This window comes from Camelus ferus, chromosome 26, assembly GCF_009834535.1.
Source record: "Camelus ferus isolate YT-003-E chromosome 26, BCGSAC_Cfer_1.0, whole genome shotgun sequence".
Taxonomy (NCBI): domain Eukaryota; kingdom Metazoa; phylum Chordata; class Mammalia; order Artiodactyla; family Camelidae; genus Camelus; species Camelus ferus.
Genome location: NC_045721.1, coordinates 6,261,773 through 6,285,643, shown reverse-complemented (window position 1 = coordinate 6,285,643; position 23,871 = coordinate 6,261,773). Strand labels below are relative to the sequence as shown.

Here is a 23,871-nt window from a genome sequence, read left to right as displayed (position 1 = left end):
CACTTTTTTTTTTTCCTTCATCAAAAGCACTTCTGTTCAGGGGCTGTTTCTTCATTCACCTAAAAGTCAGTTTTCCCATTAGCGCTGCAAGTAGAGCAGTTGGTATTCTCAGACACACAGAATGTGGAACTTGAGTATTTTATCCCCATAGCTTTCAATGGAACATGATGTAAAGATACAAAATGTGAGTTGTTAACTTTCTTTTAATGTGATTGAATGACTTAAAAACAAGGGAGCAGAGAATTCCTGTATTTTCACCTAATAACTCGCGTTGAGATCTGCTATGTAGGTCTCACTTCAGCTGTCCTTTACGTATTGACACAGCCAAATCAATATAATCAATACACAGAAAGTGCCTTTTATGGAAGTTGGAGACACAGCAAGCCTTAGAAATCTTCCTGCAGGCATGGTTTCCTTATGGAGTTCCCGCCCACAGTCCCTGCTGGCCGATGTGGCGCTGGGTGCCCTTCAGCGTAGATGGCCATGTTGTGACCACATTGTACGTCCACTGTCATGCCTGTTAGACCAAGAATGTACACCCAGGCAGGTTAGCTGCATCTGAGTAGACTCAGAGTGAAAGACTCAGGAAGGACAAAGTGATGATGCACTTGTGGATTCTTGCTCTTCTGAGTATGGCTTGATCCTAAAAGAGAATCAGTGGCTGATCGTGGCGACAGAAAGAGAGAGACGCAGACAAAGAAGCAGGCAGTAGTGACCCTGAGGTATCAGAAGATGTGGGTAAATGCAAGTAACGATAGGCAGAGGCCATTAAGACAGAGTAGAGTGAGAAAGGACTATGAGATAACCCAGTCAATGAATTACATCGGCTCTCTTCAGCCCCTTGCTTGGCCATGTTACCAACTCTTTAAGACCTGTTTTTGTTTTGTGATCCTAATTCTTTCCTCTTAGCCTGGTTTGTGGTCTTTCTTGCTTTCCAGTCAGTCCTGGACTCAAAATTAAGATCGTCATCCTAATGTTCAGTAAATCCTCAAATTTTGATGGAATCTGAATGAATTTTTTTTGTGTCCATGTAAACAAAAGAAGCCAAATACAATGGCATGCATTGAATTGGGAATAGCTCAATAGAGAGCAGGTTAAATTAGTACTGAAAGCATTTTGTAAAACTGCAGCTGTTTCTTCCCACCATAATGTGTCCCTGCTGCGGGATGCTGCCTTCACAACACCACTGTTGCCTGACAAACTGTGCTACTTGTTGTGAAAGGGATAATGACACACCGTGCTAGTTATAAAACGATTTATTGACAACGGCAATTTAACAGTGGAGGAATTGCAGAGCACAGGGGATCTAACAAAGCCCCAACGTTATTCTTCGGCTCTGAGAAACAATCTTGAGGAGCCTCTGCACGACAGGACCCCTGGCATCATCCAAACTCTTAGCTATCCCAGTAAACAGAGCCCACTCGTTGCCTGGCACCAAGGCGGGGTCAGAGGGAACATGGAAAGGCTCACACAATCTGACTATGATTGAAGGTGTCCCTCCTTCATTATTGCTGCAAGACTTACTCCGCAGAAGTTAAGGCTACCGTATTCAGAAATCTTACGAAAGAGAAATCTACACGTGCAATTGTCTTTTCTTGCCAGTTGTCCTTCAAAAGGATAGCAACTTTGGAACTAGAAGATCCACAGCAAAGGCATGAAATGACAGACAGGAGCAGCCTGGCATCCACATGGATTAGTGGGACAAGAAATGGGCAGACTTCATAGATTTAAGCCAGGCAGAGAGTATGAGCCAGGCTGGCGAGAGAAGCATCTGAAAATGCACCATATATAGGAAGACGATCACAGAGAAAAGGACTGACCTGCAGGGAAGCCTTATATATACTTCCTTTGGAAACTGGAGTTAGTCTCTGACCTCTCAGGTCATGACCATCTGGGGCTGGAGGATGGAGGCAGAACCAAATGGGGGCACCAAGCCTTGACTTTGATTTTGCTGGCATCCATCTGTTGTGTATTTGAACCAGTCCTTTTATTGCAACAGATGATCTGTATTTGGCGAAGTTACAAATTCCTTTTATGTATGACAAATGTGGTTTGTTGTTCCTTCAGAAAAATATGAGTGGGAAAGATTTGAAGCTGATTTGAATACCAGTGTAGTGGGGCACTAATGGGACATTGTACCATCCTCCTGCAATCTTAACAAATGACTATGGCTATGACTATTAAAAAAATGACTATGATTTTTCACTGGCTGATTTGGTTTGAACGAGTAAATTATTTTTATTTCATTGCATTAACTGCCAGAACATTGAATGAGCCGATATAACTCCCTGGTGTTTCTGAGCTGCAAAGAACTATTATTCGGAATTGAATTTTTATTGATTTTCTTGTGCTACAATGACTTTTCTAACATAGTAGCATGAAAGGAAAATGAGAAAGAGGCCAGAGAGGGCAGAGGGTGAGGAAAGGGGGACTGCCGCTTCCCATGGCCTGGTCCCAGATGGACTACTTATTCGCAGGTATCACTGACTCCGGATGTTGCTGATGGTGTGATTTACAGGTGCCCCAAGTACCTTGCTTCATCACCTTTCCCTCCTCTTCTGCTGTCTTTGTTTCGAGTCATCGCGTGCCTTATTGGCATTCTGCTGTGGAACCAAATAGGGCAAAAGGGTGGAGAGGGAGCAGAAGTAGACAGGGTGATGCTCCAGATTGGTCAGCGTTGATGTTTGTTAGAATCATTTATACTAACAATGAGGATGAGAATGAATGTGTTACTTTTAACACCATTGTAGCACATCTGTCTATTCATGTTTTTGCCTCTCCTAATTACCTTAACTAGTAGAGGCTTAGGTGTCTGTTAGTTTATAATGATCATTCAGATGAGTTGAAATGGAAACTCATTGATTGATGCATTCATTCAACAAATACCAAGTGACTGCTGTGTACCTTTCCAGGTACTAGAGGCAAGGCAACGAATAAGACAGATGGTTTTTTCCCTCTTTCTTATAAGTAAAATCAAATTAAAGAAGACTATTTTAGAATTCAGTAAAAATTAAAAAATATACCCCTCCCCGCTTCCTTCTTTAGTAGACATCGTAGGAGTGAAACTTGGTACAATAAAATGAAACAAAATGTACTTCTTCCCTGGCTTCTGATTCAGTTTGGTCTAGTTTAGAGAATCTTGACAACTTGTGGGAACGAGGGGGGTTTTTTTGGACATTATTTTTTCTGGCTATAAAAGTAATCCACATTCATCACAGAAAATTTTAGAAAATATAGAAACAGATGAAGAAGATAATGAATATAGACCCATATTCATCCAGTAGCAAAAGTTTGAAATGTTGAGTGATTTCTCTTTAGGGCTTTTCCTGTGACATATTTAGTAATCCCATACCAGTTGCTATTTAAACCTTTTTAAATCTGCAGTCTTGGTGTGTATATATGCAGCATGGTTCAGTTCTCTTATACAAAATAATGTGAAAATTATTATTTTCCTTCTAACTATAGACCATGTGAGCATAAGTGAGATCAGAAGGTGGAAATCTATTTATATTCCACCCTCTCAATATATATATGAATAGAAGACTAAGTCTAATAAAAGAGTGTCCTTATGTGATGTGATAACTTCTGGAAGGAAAGGTAACTAGGCAAGCAATTTGCAGAGACTTGCAAGAAAGAAACAAGAGAGCATATATGCAAAAAAAAAAAAAAGTTTTAAGCCAGTGAAAGCCTGATTGAAATAGTAAATGAGGTATAGTGGGTACTGTGTAGGTCTGTGAGATGCTGTGCCTCTGCTTACCTGTGACTCTGAGAAACTTACCTGTAACCACTAGATTAAGGTAGGTCCCACTGTGATACATTTTTATGGAACTTTCTACCTCTCTGTCTCATCACTCATTCATGTACCTCTTACTCACTGGTTTAATGTCTGTCCTCCCTGCTGGAGGGTATGCTGGGCGAGGGCTGGAAGGGTCTGTGTCAAAGCCATACCCCCTGCTGCCTGGCATGGTGTTGAGCCCATCACCAATAGCGTGAGTAAATTCTGAATGAGGCTACTACACATTTAGGAAAAAAACTGAAGGCAAATTAGGAGAAGGGCTACCTACCAAAACAAGTTTTTAATGCAGATGTACCTACTTTCATTTAGATGTAGATGCATTCTATAAAAATGTAATTTTTACATTGGGAGGAGGACAGTTCTTACCTATTAAAAAAAAATAAAAGAGCTCAGTCATTACATACTATTTTATCTCATTTAGCAGTTTATTCAAATATTTACTTATAATTTTAAATATTCTTTGAGATTTAAAAAAATCTGCATAGTATTACACTGTTGGAATGCACCAACATATATTAACCATTCCTATATGGTTAAATATTTAGATCGTTAGCAGTTGCTCAGTACTGTAAATGATGATTGAGGAATGTCACCAAGCTACATTTTTCTATGTAGCTCTTCAGTCATCTTCTTAGAAAATTTTAGAAGTAGAATTGCTGAATTATATAAATGAAGTGTTTTTAATAATAGCTTTACTGAGATATGATCCATAATACTTGATAATTCATTCACCTATTTAAAGTGTACAATTTGACAGTTCTTAGTATATTCTCAGAGTTGTGCAGTCACTACCAGAGTCCAACTTAGAACACATTTATCACACCAAAAAGTAAAACCATTCCCAGCCTTTCTCCCCCTGCAATCCCACCTGCAACCCTAGGCAAAAACTTCCCTACCTTCTGGCTATATGGATTTACCTACTATGGATGTTTCATATACGTGGAATTATACAGTGTTTGATCTTTTGTAATTGACTTATTTCATTTAGCATTGTGTTTTCAAGATGCATCTGTAGTGTGTCATGTATCAATACTTCATTCCTTTTTAATTGCCAGGTAATATTTTGTTGTATGGATATACTAACATTGTTCGTTTATTAAGATAATTTTAAAGACATTGGGTGCATGTTTAACCACTTTCACTTCTAGTTCTCCATATTCTAACACTGGAAATTATTCTTTAAAACAAAGAAACAAAGCAAAAGCTGTTTAAGAGTAAAGAGACATATAGATGCTTTTTAAATTGGCATTTCCTTAACAATTAGTGGTACTGGCCATTCTAAATATCTTTATTAGCCATTTGTATCTCTTCTTTCGTAAATTATGTTTTCATCCCCTTTGCCATGTTGTTTTAGGTTGTTCACCCTCCTCACTTTGATTTCATAAGTTCTCTTTATATATTAAGGCTGTTAAGCCTCTGCCTATAATTTTGATCATAATGTTTTAGATAAAAACAGTTTTCAATTTTAACAAAACAATATGCTGATCATTTCCGTAAGTGTTCTTCAATTTTAGGTTTAGAAAAGTCTTCCCTAACCTAAGATCCAATAAGTATTTTATTACTGCTGTGGTTTTATAGAAAATATATTTATTAAGATGGGATTTATTTTGGTATAAAGGAAGACAGAGATCTAACTTTTATTTTTTTCTATAAAAGGATATCCTAATGTGTTTTCACACTTAATTTCTACAGCACTTTTACGATACACTGACTTACTCTTTTTATTTGAATGTCTTTGAAAAATGTTCTAGTTTAATTCATTCATATATCTGATTTATGACAAGATCACCCTCTTTTAATAATCATGGCTTTATAATAGGATATAATAATATGTGACCTTAGTTAAGCCTTATTATGCACCCAGTGCTCTTAAAAAGATTTTATACACATTAGCATTTATATTCATATAAAAACTATATTTAATAGGAATTATTATCCTCATTTTACAGATGAGGAAACTGAGGCAAAGAGAGAGAAAGATAATTATCAAGTCAAGGGGCTAGCAAGTGGCAGACCGAGAATTCAGATAGATCCCAGCAGACCTCATTTTACTGTGCTTCACTTTATTGCACATAATTGCAGATGCTGTGTTTTTTTTTTACAAACTGGAAGTTTGTGGCAACCCTGTGTTGAGCAAGTCTATCAGTGTCATTTTCCAGCAGGATTTTCTCACTTCGTGTCTCTGTGTCATGTTTTGGTAATTCTCACAGTATTTCAAACTTTTTCATTAGTATTATATTATGGTGATCTGTGATGAGAGATCTTTGATGTTGCTATTGTGTTTTGGGGTGCCACGAACCACACCCACTTAAGACAATGAACTTAATTGGTCCATGTTGTGTATGTTTTGACTGCTGCACCAACTAGCTGTCCCCCTCCACCCCCCATCTCTCTCCCTCTCCTTATTCCCCTGAAACACAACAGTACTGGAATTAGGCCAATGAAAAATCCTACTTTGGCCTCTAAATGTTGAAGTAAAAGGAAGAGTTATATATCTCTTGCCTTAAATCAAAAGCTAGAAATTATTAAACTTAGTGAGAAAGGCATGTTGAAAGCTGATGTAGGCCAAAGGGTAGGCTTCTTGCATTAAACAGTTAGCCAAAGTTGTGAATAGAAAGGGAAAGTTCTGAAAGGAAATTGAAAGGGCTACTCTAGTGAACACACAAATGATAAGAAAACAGAATAGCCTTATGACTGATAATGGAGAAAACTGGAGTGGTCTGGATGGAAAATCAAATCAAACACAACATTTCCCTAAGCCAAAGCCTAATCCAGAGCAAAATCTTAACTCTCTTCCATTCTGTGAAGGCTGAGTGAGGTGAGGAAGCTGCAGGAGAAAAGTTTGAAGTAGCAGAGGTTGGTTCAAGAGGTTTAAGGAAAGAAGCTGCTTCCATAACGTGAAAGTGCAGAGTGAAGCAGCAAGTGCTGATACAGAAGCCACAGCAAGTTATCCAGGAGATCTAGCAACGATAATTAATGAAGGTGGCTGCACCAAGTAACAGATTTTCCTTGTAGACGAAACAGCCTTCTGTTGGAAGAAGATGTCGGCATCTAGGACTTTCATAGCTGGAGAGGAGAAGTCAATGATGCCTGGCTTCAAAGCTTCAAAAGCTAGGCTGACTCTCTTGTTAGGGGCTAGTGCAGCTGGTGACTTTAAGTTGAAGCCAGTACTCGTTTACCATTCCAAAAATCCTACAGGCACTAATGAAAACTATGCCAAATCTACTCTGCCTGTGATCTATATAAACAGAACAAAGCTTGGATAATAGCACGTCTATCTACAACGTGGTTTACTGAATATTTTTAGCCCACTGTTGAGATCTACTGCTCAGAAGAAAAGATTCCTTTTGAAATACTATTTCTCATTGACAATGCCCCTGGTCATCCAAGAGCTCTGATGAAGATGCACGAGATTAATGTTGTTTTCATGCCTGCTACCCAGCATCTATTCTCTATGTATCCCATGGATCAAGGAGTAATTTCAACTTTCAAGTTCTATTATTTAAGAAATGTATTTGTTAAAGCTGCTGCTGCCATAGATAGGGATTCCTCTGATGGATCTGGGCAAAGTCAATTGAAAACCTTCTGAGAAAGATTCACCATTCTAGATGCCATCAAGAACATTTTTGATTCATGGGAAAAAACCAAAATAGTAACATTAACTCAAATTTGGAAGAAGTTGATTCCAGCCCTCGTGGATGACTTTGAGGGGTTCAAGACTCCAGTGGAGGAAGTAACTGCAGATGTGGTAGAAGTAGCAAGAGAACTAGAATTAGTGGAGCTGGAAGATGTGATTGAATTGCTGCAATCTCATGAGAAAACTTCAGTGGATGAGGAATTGATTCTATGGAGGAGTAAAGAAAGTGGTTTCCTGAGATGGAATCTACTGGTGAAGATGCTATGAAAATGGTTGAAATGACCACAGAGGATTTAAAACATAACATAAACATAAAGCAGCAGCAGGATTTGGGAGGATTGACTTCAATTTTGAAGGAAGTTCTGCTAGGGGTAAAATGCTGTCAAATAGCATTGCAAGCTGCAGAGAAATCATTTAGCAGAAGGCAGAGACAGTCACGGCAGACTTCACTGTTGTCTCATTTTAAGAAATTGCCACAGCCACCCCAGCCTTCAGCAACCACCACCCTAACCAATTAGCAACCATCAGTGTGTAGGCAGGACCCTCCACCAGCAAAAAGATTAAGGTGATGTTAGTATATTTTAGCAATAAAGTATTTTAATTAAGGTTTACACTGTCACTTTAGACATAATGCTATTGCATACTTAATAGGCTTTATTATATTGTAAACATAACTTTTATGTGCAGTGAGAAGCCAGAAACTTCACATGACTCACTTTATCACAGTGGTCTGGAACCCACCCCGCAGTAACTCTGAGGTATGTCTGTTCTCGGGCGCCAGCCCTGACCTTCTTTAGTGATAGGCAGTATTACCCAGTGCGGTGCTGGAACAGAAGACCTAGCAGTTAAAATTTTTACCATTAGTGATCATGCATGTTTAAGATGTATTTTGCATTTCTCTTTCCATTGTTTTTTGGATAATTACTTGAATGTTTTAACTATGTTACAAAAAATACTTGTATTCTAAAATTTTGAGTGGTTTTTGTTATTCACTGCTAGATTTCTTCTTTTAAACCACAACTCAAATATGTAATTCATTACTTTGAGTGTCTTTTCTTTCGTTAGTTTATATGAAAAGTAATGTTTTCAGGAAAGACATGTGGCTGCTTTCAATCTCTGGAACCTATTGTCTGAGACTATATTGTTGTCAGTTTGCTCATGAATGATAATTTATTTGGGGATGGGAAATTTGTACCCATGCTTTTTTTTTGCTAAAAAGCGAAAACAAGCAAGAACATAGATTTTGTTACATAATTACTCTCTGGTATTTGCTTATACAGAGAAAAGTTCTAGTTATAGACTGATTTTTGTTTCATTGTCAGTTACCTCTTTATTTAAAAATTTTTTTGAGCGTTATTGAGAAGATATATTTGACAAAGATCATTGTGTAACTTTAAGGTGCACAATGTGATGATTTGATATATATTTATATTGTGAAATGATTACCACACTAATGTTAACATATCCATTACCTCACAGTTTTATATATGTGTATATATATAGTAGTGAGAACATTTACAATTTACTCTCAATAAATTTCAAGTATACAATACAGTACTGTTACCTATGTTCATTGTGCTGTGTGTTAGCTCCTCAGCACTTACTCATCTTAAAACTTAAAGTTTTATCCTTTGACCACCATCTCCCATTTCACTTACCCCTCAACCCCTGGCAACCAGCAATCTACTCCTTGTTTCTCTGAGTTCAGCTTTTTTAGATTCCACATATGTGGACTCATACATTATATGGTTCACATATATGAGACCATGCAATATTTGTCTGTCTTTGTCTGATTTATTTCACTTAGCATAGTGTGTGTATCATATTTTCTTTATTATTCATCCATCTATGAATGGGTTATTTTCATATCTCTGTGAGTAATGCTGCAGTGAACATGGGGGTATAGCTCTCTCTTCTAGATAGTGACTTTGTTGCCTTTGGATATATACCCTGGAATGAGATCTTTGGATCATATGGTATTTATAGTTTTAACTTTTTAGGGACTTACATACTGCTTTCCATAGTGGCTGCATCAATTTACATTCCCACCAACAGTGCACTAGAATTCCCTTTTCACTACATCCTCATCAAAACTCATTTCTTTTCCTTTTGATATTGGCCATTTTAACAGGAATGAGGTGATATCTCACTGTGGATTTGATTTGCGTTTCTCTGATGATTAGTGATGTTGAACACCTTGTCATGTACTTATTGGCCATTTGTATATCTTCTTTGGAAAATGTCTATTCAGGTACTTTGCTCATTTTTAAAATTGGATTGTATGGTTTTTTGCTAAGTTCTTTACATATTTTGGATATTAACACTGTATCAGTTATATGGCTTGAAAATATTTCCTCCCTTTCGTTAGGTTGCCTTTCACTTTGTTGATCATTTCTTTTGCTATGCAGAGAGTTTTTAATTTGATATAGTCCTTCTTGTTAATTTTTTCTTCTATTTCTTGTGCTTTTGGTGTCATATCCAAAAAATCGTTGTCAAGACTATTGTCGAGTTTTTTTCCCTGTCTTGTCCTCTGGGAGTTTTTTAGTTTCAGGTTTTACATTTAAATCTTTAAGCTATTAAGTTAACTTTTGTAATTGGTGTAAGAGAGGGGTTCTTCTTTCACATTTAATTCTTTTGTATGTGCATATATCCAGGTTTTCCAGCACCATTTATTGAAGAGACTATCCTTTCCTTCATTTAGTATAGGTGTATTCCTTGTCAAATATTAGTTGGCCATATATTTGAGGGTTTATTTCTGGACTGTTGATTCTGTTTCATTGATCAATTTCTGTTTTTATGCCATAATCTGTTTTGATTACTGTAGCTTTGTAGTATGGTTTGAAGTCAGGAAATGTGATGCCTCCAGCTCTGTTCTTAAGATTGTTTTGATTCTTCAGGGTCTTTTGTGGTTCTATCTTAAGTTTAGGGTTTTTATTCTATTTCTGTGAAAAATGACATTGATATTTTAATAGAGAATGCTTTGACTTTATGGAATGGCTTTGGGTAATGTGGACATTTTGACAATATTCTTTCAACCTTTGAAAGTTTTAGTTACTTATGTTCATTTAGTTTAAAATACTTGTAAAATTATTTTTACAATGTTATTAATTTTGTTAAAATTCAAAATTTCCACTGTGATATATCTAGGAACTATTTTTTTTCTTTCCAAAGTTTTGTTGCCTTGTATCCAGAGAGCTCTTTTGCAAACTCAAGTTTTTTTTCCCCCAGCTCAGAGAAGAATTACTGTTATTAAATTATCATCTATTTTCTTTAATCTTATTGCCTCCTTCTAAACTTCCTATTATATTTAAATTATATTTCTCTATCTCAATATTATCTCTTGTTATTTATTTCATCCTTTTTATGGCAAATTCATTGTCATTTTATCCTTTTTCCTCTTAGCTCATTTATTCAACTTACAGTTATTAAGAATCTTCCCTGAATTAGATGTTCAGTAGGCACTGGGAGTATAAGGGTGAACATCTCAGACCTAAAACCCACATTCATTGAAGTGATGGTCCAGTGAGGAAAACACATATGGAGTAAGCAATGATTAGAGCCCTACTAGAGGACATTTCTTAAACTAGGTTTTCTGGTTACCAAACTATTGCCTCCTATCTCTCAAACCGCTGGCCTGTAATTTGTGAACCTGGGGCTGGGACTCCCTTGCCAGATCCTGGCTCCCTGTGAGGTCCTAATAGGGGCACAGAGGAGACTGGACAGAGAAGGAGGGAGGAAGGCTACTTCTTTCTGTTCATTTTCTGTCTCTGTCAACATCACCCCAGCAGAGTTTCTTCATCTTGGAAGTGGCAGTTGCTTATTGTTTCCAGTTTATTTTTTTAACTACTTCCAGAACCAGCTATATTATGCTCCTTACCCTCCACTACCCCACCATGAGACCCAGCACCAGTCTGCTGGGTGGTCCTTCAGAGGTCTAGGTCTTGACTCCTTGGGTCCCTGTTCCAAGTTCCTGAGGTGCCAGCACCAACATCCAGTGCCCTCTCCTTGGAGAGTTGAGCCCTCTCTAAGCTTCAGAGGTCTATAACCTAACTTCTTCCCTTTCCCTAGGGTGGGACCAACTCCTAACGGTTCCCCTTTTTGCCTTTTTAGTCCTTCATTTTTTACACTAATTTTTTCTGTTGAGACAACTGATATGCTTTCTGTTTTCCTGCCTGGATCCTGACTGATAGATCTGTCTTCTGTTTCGCTAGTTCAGTTAGCAGCAGTACTCAGATGCTGTTTACCGTCTCCATGATACATATATATATATATTTCTAATTCAGCAGTTACACTTTTTTTCCCTGCATAGTGGCAGTTTTCTTGATCTCAGATGTTATCCTATTTATAAATCCCTACTCTAGATTCTCAGTTGCTATTTCCTTTTCATTTTAAAGAACTTAAATTGGAAGTTATCTAAAAATGCCTCTCGTTTCTAGTCTTAGAGGAAGCCATTTAATTTCAGTTCTATGGTTTGTCTCCTTCATTTGTGGTATAATTCTTTTTTATATGGCTGGGGATGTTCTTCCTACTATTAGAAGTTACACAGATTCCTATATGAATCTTTCAAGCCTTGGAACTAACATAGGTGGTCAAAGTATTTAGTTTGCCAATTCAGAAATGAATTAGGTTGGGCGACCTAGGGTGAGAATCATAGGTAGAACTGAAAGCATTCTGTTTCTGAGATCTATTTCTGTAATTTTTGTTATATTCAGTAGCTAGCTGGAATTTTGTTATTTTTTTATTTTTATTTTTTTTGGTGGTGGAGGTAATTAGGTTTATTTGTTTATTTTTAGAGGAGGTACTGGGAATTGAACCCAGGACCTCATGCATGCTAAGCATGTGCTCTGCCGCTCGAGCTATATCTCCTCCCCCAGCTAGCTGGAATTTACCTGGTATGTCTGCCCTCCTTGGGAGTCAAATGCCAGTCTCCCTGCATCAGTATTAGGCATAGGCAGGGACTCGGTGATACTTGGGTTTCTCACTTGGTCTGATATCTGGTGTGTGGCTGGCTGCCTGTTAACGCGTTGGACCCAAATATATGACACCCTCGTTGTTGCCTGACCCCCTACGCCACTGCCTTTAATCTATGATCTTTGCATCTCTGCATTTAGAAGTGTCTGTATACTTCTTATCGGAAGCCTTCCAGTGAATGTGTATGTCAGTTGGGAACATAAAGAGGTTGTGTGGATCCTTTCTTCAGTCTGATCCTGATTGGATGAGACCTGCTAGAAATTTCGCAGTTTCTTTTTCATAGGCAATACCCTTTCCTACATCCTAGTAATAATGTGCAATGCAGGGTTTTCCTTCTTTACGTACATGCTTGCTTAGCTAATTCATTAAGCAGGTGGGAGTGGGGAGGAAAGATGTCTTCGCTCTGGTTGTGTTCTCATCTGCCAGTGCAGTTACTGTAGGGGAGGGTGGAGGTACCTGTAAACTATGCATTTTGTTACTTTTTCCACTTCTAGAACAAAGAAACAGAAGATAAAATAGAAATAGTAAAAGATAAAATAGAAACTCCCGCTGTTCGTTTTCTGTGCTTCATCGGGTTGTATGCAGATTATTTGCCGTTCTCAAAACTGCAGTCATCATGCAGCAGCTGAATAAGACTTCCTTTTGAAAACAAAGCAATCAAAGAAAAGGAAAAAAAATGGCAAACAAAATTCGCCACAAAACACAACCCTTTCTGTTCGTTATCAAACTGATGTGTCACGGAAGAGTCGCTCACACTCCACAATCGACTGATTTCAATATAGAGCCATCCTCCTTACAGTTTCAGTTACCCATGGTCAACTTAAGTCTGAAAATAGTAAATGACAAATCCCATAAATAAATAATTCATACATTTTCAACCACATGCCATTCTGAGTAGCATGAAGCAAGCTCATGCCATCCAGCTCCGTCCTGCCCAGGATGTGAATCGCCCTTTGTCCAACATACCCTGCCCATTCACCTCTTAGAGTCATCTCAGTTACCAGATTGACTGTCATGGTATCTCAGTACTTGTGTTCAAGTCACCCTTATTTAAAGTAATAATGGCCCCAAAGTGCACATGATGCTGGCCATTCAGATGTGCCAGAGAGATGCTGTGAAGTGCTTTCTTTAAGTGGAAAAGTGAACGTTCTTGACTTAATAAGGAAAGAAAAAAACTGCACGATGAGGTTGCTAAGATCAGCGATAAGAGTGAATTCTATCTGAAATTCTGACAAAGGAAAAAGAAATGCATGCTAGCTTTGCTGTCATACCTTAAACTTCAAAAGTTACAGCCACGTACATGATAAATGCTTAGTTGAGATGGAAAAACATTCAATTTGTATGATAAGAGATTTTGAGAGAGAGACTCCATTCATGTAACTTTTATTACAGCATATTGTTGTAGGTGTTCTATTGTATTATAAGTATTGTTGATCTCTTACTGTGCCTAATTTATAAATTGAACTTTAACACTATTATCACAGGTGTGTTATGTACCAGGAAAAAACATCATATACATAGGGTTTGGGATTATCTGTGGTTTCAGGCATCCGTGGGGGTCCTTGGAACACACGCCCAGGGATAAGGGGGCTTTGCTGTAGTCCTGATGAAGAAATCAGTCATACGTAAAGGGGATTTTCGTCTCAAAGATCCCTTACGGGAAAACAAAGGAGAATTTGTGGTCAAGTTGTGCGGGAAACATGAAATCTTTCATTCTGGGGAAACTGCATTTTCCATCATTCATGGTTTTGTCATCAATTATGTGAACTTTCTCACACCTGGCGTCGGAAATTCTGAATCATAAAGGCAGTGGCAGTTTTTGGATCTCGAGTAGAAGAAGAAAGATGGCTTTACAGTCTGTGGGACAGCAGAGAAATGAGGAGCTGAACCTGCCATCTGCCCACAGCACGAGTCCTTTTGAGATCCTTTGCGCCACGTACACTCACGGAGATCTCTGAACATACAGCACGACTGACAGAAGCCGTCGGTGGCCTCCAGGAGGGAATACGTTAAGAGTAAAATGCAGAGGAGTGAACATGTGGATTGCTGTGCTTGTTACTCATGGAGCATGTTTGACTTGCTAAAAGCACGTTTAATGTATTTATACAATTTATAAAGATGTAACTGATTCTGAAGCGCTGCTCTTTACAGAGAGCATATTTCATGTGATTGTAAGCACTAAAGAAAATTAAATCAATAAATCCACAGCCTGTAATTTGAGATGCTCAAGTGTAGAAAAATACATTGTCAGGAAGGGAGAAGGGAGGTCTTGAGGAAGACTTATAAAACTGTCTCTGCGCTACCATCCCAGGCTTTCAAGTGACAGTGGGAATTAAACTTGTGCCGTAAAATGATCAGTGTTGTTATGACACCTCAAAAGAAGTAAAGGGCAACTCCCACTCTTTTTAATGGAGCGTATGCTTAAGCGGAAAGTCAGACAAATGAAGCTCTTCCTCTCTTTTTGAACCATCCCTGTGTTCTTTTCCCCGAGAAAGCTTGGCTGGTTATCCGTCCGAGACTGGAGGCCTGGAATGTTGTTGGATTTTTTTCCCCGTCACTGGCATCGATGCTCTATGTGACCACTGGCCGGCCAAGTAACCTCCCTAAGTGTCCCCCTTCCATGTGTAAAAGGCTAATCATGCAGCTTGTTTGCAAAGCACCTGGAGCCTTCCATGAGGGCACTACACTACACATTGCTGTTTGACTGGAGGACATTGTGTTTTAATTATATGTTTGGTTGGATAGATTATAGATTTTTGTTGTGGTTGAATGTTGCCTCTTTTCCCTGGTTACAAATAAAAAACTAATAGGTAATCTCACTGTATTACCATCCTCTAGAGCTCCCTAGAGGGTTAAGGGAATGGCAGAGGTTACAGATTAATAATGCATTCTTTAGTTAATAAAAAAAAATCACATGCATCTCCACTGCATAATAGCTGTGGATAGCAATTTATTAGGCCAAGTGTTTTATCAGATGCTAAGGAGATCATACTGGCAAAAACTCATGAAATAGTAAGTTTTTTTCCCCTGCCTCCCTCCCCGCCAGTAAATCTTTTATCCTTCACATCAGTATGGAAAGTGAGGAACAGTTTCATTAAGGTTTATTTCAAATATATTTGTGAGTATTCAGGAAGGTGATTCTCGGATTCTGGAGTGACTTTGTGTGTGTGTGTGTGTGTGTGTGTCTCTAAGTGGTGGCATGAAGCTCACTGTCTTATTATATTTGGAGCAAATGTGGATCATACTGGCCCTAGGGCAAAGTGTCATGTCTTCATGTATCTTTGCAGATTTACGGAAGAACTTTGAGCAAGATCCTCAGGGAAGAGAGGTTCCCATTGAAGGCATGATCGTGCTGCACTGCCGTCCGCCCGAGGGCGTTCCTGCTGCCGAGGTAAGACCAGCCCTTTCCCCAGAGGGACAGTGGCTGAGCGCTGTGTGCTCCCAGGTGACTAAGGGAGCCTGGGTCTGGCCTTGTTGATGTCTGGACCCAACTGCTTAAAGATGGTGCAGAAATGGTGTTGGAAGTGAGTTGGAAGAGGAGATTGTCTCTCGCAGACTTCCTAGTCAACACAAGCTCTTGATAGGCAGCTCGGGTAGGATTTGTTACGGGCTCTTGGTTTTGGGGACCTCAGTCATATAGGCGGCATCCTCTGTCCTCCGTCCACTGCCTTGGACATTCTGCTGTGTGCGTTGGCTTCTGGATCAATCTGATCGGCAAAGTCACATAACAAAGTGCATAGGGAAGGAGGGCAGGCCCTGGTGCCAAGTTTCACTGGTGTTTGTACTTACTTGCTCTTCGTTTGCTTATGGAACAAACATGCCTTGAGCATTTATTATGTTTCGGACACTGCGCTGCTTTGGGGGATGTAAAGTGTGAAGTCACAGGTCTCTGAATAGCTAGCCCTCCTTCATTCACAGGGAGGCGCCAGGAATCCAGAGTCATGACGGTTTTTGTTCCTTGCTTGTTTCCTAGAAACCTCTATCACAGTTAGAATGTAATTGTCAGTAATCAGAGTAAGACAGATACCATGTGGTACCACTTATATGTGGAATCTAAAAAAAAAAGAAAAATAGAAATAAACTTACAAACTGGAAACAGACTCACAGACATAGAAAACAAACTATAGTTATCAAAGGGGGAAAGGGTAGGGGAAGGATAAATTAAGTGTTTAAAATTAACATACACACACATATATATTATATATAAATTAGATAAACAACTAGGACCTAAGGAAAAAGAAAAAAATGAAAAATACAACATCGTGAGAAAAATTGACAAATCAGTTTAACAACAAAGTTATCCAAAAAGCTTTAATTAGATTAGGGGTTGATATTATGTAAAGAACATTTTTTAAACCTTGTTATATTTCAGATGAAATATACTTGCACACTTAAAAGTATGTGTCAAAATTTATTAATGTGATTTGATGATTAAGAGATTGAGAGAAAAAAATATATATAACTGTCAGCAGTAACACACTTTGGTAGTAGGGACAGCTTCCTGAATCTTTCAGTCACTATTTTTTTTCAGACTACCCTCCAACCTTTTTATTTTTATTTATTTATTTGTTTGTTTTTCATTTTATTTTTTTCCCCTAATGGAAGAACCGGGGATTGAACCCAAGACCTCCTGCACATCAAGCATACACTCTACTACTGAGCTGTACCCACCACCTTCTTTCAATGACTTTTGAATGAGGTTCTGATAGACCAGTACTACAGTTGTTAAGGCAGCGTAGCAAGGAACTCAGAAGTACAAGAATACGTGGTACAATCCTGAATTTATAAAACTAGGCTTGAGTCACAGTAGATCATCCAATTGTGACTCTTCTCTGGGAAGCTGGAAAACTGTCCTTAGAGCCACAGTTTATTTATGGAGGAGTAGAGATATTAAAATCAACAGGAACCTTTAACTCGCAGTTTAACTAAAATTGCTGTGGGATTTTGCAGTTGGAAGAACAAAGGAGTAGCAAGTACCACAGGGAACAAGAAACCGACCGCACTGGCACGTTTAGGCAGGAGGCTTGCTGGGTGGCCACTATTCAAAGCGCAAGTGATTCCCGAAATGAAGTAAACGGGCTTGAAAATTAAAGTGAACATTCATGCATGATGTGAAATGATTAGAAAGGAAAATGCTTATTTTTGGATTTTTATTGAATGTGAAGCAAAAAGATGCTTGCTCTCCTTTGGCCGCCACCTTGTTCCGTGCAGAGTGTGTCCTGGGTTCCCAAGCAGGGGGACAGACAGCAGGGTGTTAAATGCTCAGGTGAACGTGTCAGTCTTGTTTAGGACACCCCATGTGCTCCTGGGATCCTAACTTGGGTATCAGCAGTTTTCTGTAGCCACCCCATCTCTCTAAATCCCGACTTACAAATATTTCATGCATCAGAATGTCCCGCCTGTTTCATGCTTGCTGTGTGTACAGCCCAGTTTCCTTCCAAGCCCGTGCTGGGTCACTCCATCAATTTCAGCAGCCTCTGAGAGGCGTGAAGAAGGAACGAAGGTCATGGTTTTATTAGGTGTCCTGTGGGAACCTAACATTCTCTAGATGTCTAGAAATCAATTTTTACAGCTGGAAGAGAATTTAGGTATCTACCTGGCACAGCCTTTACATTTTAGAGGCAAGAAAACTGGCGCTCAGATCAATGACCTGCCGAAGGTCTTACACCCATTTAAGGGATAACTCTGTTCGATCTTTCAAAAGTTCCTCAGAGCATTCGAAGTTAAAGTCTATTTTATTTTGATGCTTTATGTGGTCCATAATAATCTAGGCTGCTGTTGCCTCTGACCACCTCTTCTGCTGCTCAGTTTCCGACCCTGCTCTAGCCACACTGGCCTCCTCGCTCGTTTTCAGGTTCACCAGCCATGCACCTACCTCAGGGCCTTTGCACATGCTGGCCCCGCTGCTGAAACACTCTTCCCGAGCTCTTACATTGCCTCATCCCTTCCTTCAGGGCTTGTTCAAATATCACCTGCTCAGTGAGGCCTGCTTGGGGTACCCTGATGAAAATGTCACTCCCCTCCCCTATACATACACTTTCAAGCCCCTTTCTCTACTTTGCATTAACTCCATAGCTCTTATCACAAACATACTGTAGTTATTTGGCTTATTTTTGTCTACTCTACTGGAATTTAAGCTCCATGAGGGAAATTTTGTTTAACTTTTTATTGCTTTATCACCAGAATGTAAAACAGTGCTTCTTGCTTCCAGGCACTGAATAAATGTTTGTTGAATGTGAATGAAAGGTAATTTCCTAAACGTTCCTGAATATTTGAGGTTATACTAGGACTAGCCCCAGACAAAAACTATAAAATCCACTAGACTCTTTTTGTTTTTTTCTCCCATTCTGGGTACTAGAAAATGAATAAGACATTCTCCATCTGCTCTTTGAAGACATAAGTGAAAATAAAGAACAAAGGAGAGAAGAGTAAAGAAGACACAGTCTGGGAAGGTCACAGCTACGGGGGAAGATGTATCATGGTGAATGAATGCCTCATGAGTGTGTACACATGCATGCCCACACTCACACCAAAGCATCTTCCCAGAGATGGCAGGGATTTAGGAATTAGAAGGACTCGGAGGCTCTTCAGGGCCATGGTTGGTAGGGAGGATTCCCGTTGGAGAACAGGTGAGCCTCTAGGAAGTTAGCAGCATTCCTAGCTGTGCTTGGGGAAGGCTGAACTTGGGCTGAAGCTCAGAAGCACATTGCTGGACGTTCCTCCACTTTCTTGCTCCAGCTCTCTGTTCTTGAAGGCAAATGCATGGTGCCTGTGGACTCAATTCACTTTCCATCTTTATTTGCATCCGATGGGCTTCCCAGCTGTAACCCCAAAAGCAGAACAGGATGTGAAAAACTTCCAGTAGCCACACACAGTGATGTCAGTGAAACAAATATTTGGGAGCGTTGTCGATCAGGAGAGGAGGGAACACAATACAGACCTATCAGTAAGAAAGTGTATTTTCTTTTCTGGTACCTTCCCTCCCTCCAGATTTCCACACTGTAGGCGTACACTTGCTCTAGAAGTCTCCTGAGACTGCTGTGACAAACTGCTACTTACTGGGTGGCTGAAAACAGCAAAGTGGATTCTCTCACAGTTCTGGAGGCTAGAAGTCTGAAATCGGGGTGCAGGCAGGGCTAGTTTTCCTGGAGACTCTGGGAAAGCATCTGTTCCATGCTTCTCTCTTAGTGGTTCCTGGCAGTCTTTGATGTCCTTGGCTTGTGGACACGTCACTCCAGTCTCTGCCTCTGTCTTCACGTGGTGTTCTTCTCTCTGTATCTCTGTGTGTCTGAACTTCCCTCTTATAAGGACACAAGTCATTATATTGGGGCCAATTTCAATCCAGTAAGCCCTTACGTTAAGAGTCTGGGTCACAGTACACCTGCAGTGACCCTGTTTCCAAATAAGGTCACGTGCACAGGTTACATGTGGGCATGAAATTGGGGCGGAGGGTGCTCTTGAACTCAGTACCCTTCCCATTCTCCATGATTTGATATCATATCACTCTTACTTTTAATCATGTAGGTGTTATTAGGAATAAATTTCAGAGCCAGACTGGCTAAAAGTAAGTAGTGGGCCATTTCAAGAAGCAGCTGGGCTGCAGGATGGTTTAACACAGAAATTCTGAGCTGAGAGCAGGGAGCAGGGGAACCTTTGTTTTCTACATTTTGTATTATAGATGAACAGGGAGTGTGTTTCAGCTCCTCTGTGGGTTAATGGCTATTATGGGGCCCAAACAAGCTTTTATAGCATCATCTTAAGGTGGGAGATTATCCTGGTTCCAAATACTTGAGTTACTTTGAAATTTCACTTATTTATGAGTTGGATTCTGCCTCTATCTGTGCACCAATATTTACAGCTCTTTTGGTTTCAGCACTAGCTTACACAGTGGTTATCGCCACCATTATCTGTGTTTTCGTTGAAGGGGAGGTAGAAAGGTGAGAGATACACAGATAGGGAAGGAAAGTGAAAATGTTCATACCTTCCCCTGTCGGGGTCTCCCAGGGTGGAGATGTCTGCCAGTGCCTGTCATGGGGTCTTCAGATCTCAAGGAGAGTGTTTTTGTGCTCACTGATTCATAGTCATGCGAAGATTGTAGAGTTAATGACTCTTCAGTGTGGCAATAACTGGGAACTGTGCTTGGAAATTGATCAGTATTGTAATTGTCACTGTGAAATATTATCAGTCAGAGTTACCTTCCCTGAGCAGGCTGTTTTCCACTCTCTCCACCTTCCTGCCCACCTACTGTGGGCCCCAAAGGGGTCATCCCTGGAAGGGATTTTCAGGGTCACTGATACATCAGCTGGCTTTGTTCTGCAGTGGCATAAGGGGTCTTCTCCTTGACACATTGAGAGGAACCTGGAGGGCAAGTCTCGTCTTCACAAGACGTAAACAATCGTCTTCTCTCTGCAAGGTAGAACTTTCTTGGCAACGAACTCATCTCTATGATCAGAGAAGGTGGTTTGTGTAAGAATAGAAAGAGCTACCATTTATGGGGTGTCTCCATGTGCCAGGCACTGTGTTGCATAGTTGCCCCCCCCCCGCAATATTATTTCATTTAATTAGCAGAAGACTGCTATGAGATGCTAGAAAGCTATCAGTATTTTCATGTCCATCTTTCAAGAACTTGTCCAGACTCTGAGATCACCAGGAAGCCAAGCTAACCTTAAAGCTCAGATCTTTCCTTTCTCTAATAGTTTTTGTTTCCTTGCAGTGAGACTGTGGGTTTGATTACTTTTCCCCAAAGCCTTTTTGAAGCTTGGGAGCCCCTAGGCCAGTGGTAGCGTATCTGCTCTCTCTGTTGCATGTTACTTCTCCTTTAGAATTAGAGGTTTTTTTTTTTAATTAAAATCTCTCCTAGCTAATATGCTAATCCTAAATCTGCTATAAATTCTGTGTTTCTTTGTTTGAAATAGATAATCCAGTGATAAAACCAAGGACAGAAGACTGAGAGAGTAGAGGTTTGGGGGACTGAGGGTAACAGGGAGCCTGGAGCAGAGCATCCCTGGAGCCCCTGTGTTCCCAAGGGGCCAGGAGCCTGGGTTGGATGCTATTGTAGGAAACAGGAGGTACTGAATGTCTAAAATTAGAGGGAGGAGGCCTTAGAGGGGAAAAAAGAGGGCATAGGAAAGGGGAGATGAGAGGTCAAGGTAATCTCTACCCTCATTACAATTTTTCCTACATTTGGTCATGGCCCCAACAGATCTCATTGTCATGAAGGGCTCTGGATATATTCTGATAAGTGTGTACTGATACCGAAATCATAGGGGTCTTTCCTGGGATACAGCAGTGGGATCTGGAAATAGTAGAAGGAGAACTGAGGATTGTTCCTATAGCACTGGAGGGAGAAAGAATGAACTTTGGAGTCAAACGAACTTGGATTTGACCCTGACTAGCATTTCCTGATGCTGTGACCTGCAGGAACACCACCCACCTTGAACCTCGGAGTCCTTAGTTGCTCTGCCTCCCCAGTCTGCCTGTTGTTCTTGCGTTTCAAGTTCCTCAAAGGACAGAGGCACCAAGACGCTTCCTGCCTTCCTCTCTTACAATCTGGCACATGGAGGAAGTAACTGGTTGTTTACAGAAGCTAGTGACTATCAGTGTTCACCTTCCTTACCCCATGGAAGATTCTTATGAATGGTATTATTGTTACCAAAAACACTTTTCAAAAAAATGGTATATGAACTTGAAGATTCTCACCAGACTTACTTAGACACTGGTTTCGATGAAATAATTGGTCCTACAGTTTTTTCCGAAATACCTGAAGTGTGAACAGATGATAATTCAAGCTTTTCTAAACGCCGTGAGCTCATCCTCTCACCAGATGTATGAGGATGTATTTGTCACTACACTTGCTTTTACCCTTTACCTTGGGGCAATTCACCGAAGGTGGCAACTTTAGTGTTTGACACTGTTGTTTAGTTTAGCTGAAACCAATTTGCTCTTTTCAAAACAATTCATTATTCCACACTGCACTTTTTCATACTCCCCAATTAAATGGAAAATCTATCTTTCATAAAAGTTAGAAGTTATGTCCAATGAAAATCCAACATTTTAATGGTTTTCCACAGATAAAACTTGTAGAGATCTCAATAAACCCTGATTTACTGATGGTGGTTGTAAAATGGTTATTGCTGTTAATAAAGCCTGTAAATCTTAACAGGTTATATTTGCCTTGGACAGTAAAACTTGCCATAAAGACTTAGTGTCGAAGGCTAATTCTGCTCACATCAAGGTAAACAGCCTCCTCAAAATAATTCAGTGTCTGAGAATTAAGGCCCAAAGCCCAGCAACTAAGTGATCCTAGCCTTGAGCCCCTGCCTGCTTGGCAGTCTTCTTGTGTTTTTTCTCACCAAGAAGTCAAGACAGTGCTGGATTTAGGAAGCTCAGGAAGGTCTAGAGCCTTGGTCACTGCAATGTGAGCTTGGAGAAGGTTCCCTTCTTTCTGCTGGCCACCAAGTGACATTGACTGATCACTAGGTCAGAATGCTTGTATAACAAGGAGAGGTTCCAGGAGCGGAATGAAAGAATGGGTTATCTGTTCTATAAAGTGTGCGGAGTCACACAAATGTTAGAGGCCAAATTATTAGGGGTGGGTGGAGGGGAGTTTAGGGGAAAGAGATCATTCTCCTTGCAAATGCCCATGTGGAAATCAAGGTTTTCTTAAGAAGCTCTGTTAATCTTGGTAGACTTGGTAGACATCTGTCATGTTTTCTAATGTTGAGGCAATTTCTTTTTAAGTCTTAAGTCCCTACAGTGAAAGCTAAAAAACTGGTGTTCTAGTCGTCTTTGCGATTAGTTCTCATGAGTCAGGTGTTCTCACCCAAAGAGGGTTGGAGAGGTGAGTGACGTTAGATGGTCCTTGAATGGAAATCCTTCTCAAGAGGAAGGTGGCGGAGATGCCCAGCTCTTAGGGGCAGCCAGGAGAACTGGCATCTCTCCCAAGTCTCATGGTTATGAGCTGTGTCATTGTCATGTTTTTTTTTGAACTGTGAGGGTGTCGCCAAGTGACCCTCCCTTTCCCTCTAGTGTGGCTGGATGTTGTCCCTGGCTACTTGGCAGCCTGGTCTAGCTCTTTGACCCTCCTGGAGGTTCTAGGCACTGCTAATATTCTTTAATAAAGTCCTTCCCTTCATAAACAAACCAGTGCAGAGTTTGTTGCTTGCAATCAAGAATCGAGTGTTACAGTGATGTGCCCTGTCTTACTACTTCAAGGATGCCTTTGACCAACATCTGCACGTGGCCATTGGGACAAAGCAAGTCACTCTAAGCTAAAGGCTGTTTGTGGACTGCTGATCTCTTTCTCTTTAAAATAAGGAAGGAGACTAGGAAACCCCTAAGACCCCTTTTCTTATCTCTAATTATTCCTCTTGTATAAACAGTAGACTCTGCATACTGTCCGACTTGTTTTAATCATTCTGCCTAGACTGGTGCCAGACAGTTTTCAAGTGAGAAGCCCTGTCCCCTT

The 23,871-nt window shown here is 40.0% G+C and overlaps 1 protein-coding gene across 1 annotated transcript in view; it reads left to right on the top strand.

The window, feature by feature from the left end:
• UNC5D (unc-5 netrin receptor D) overlaps positions 1–23,871 on the top strand; it is a 494,853-nt gene that overhangs the window by 298,859 nt on the left and 172,123 nt on the right. Inside the window, 1 exon segment of the mRNA XM_032468716.1 lies at positions 15,692–15,795. Within this exon segment, the coding sequence (XP_032324607.1) occupies positions 15,692–15,795 (104 nt within the window).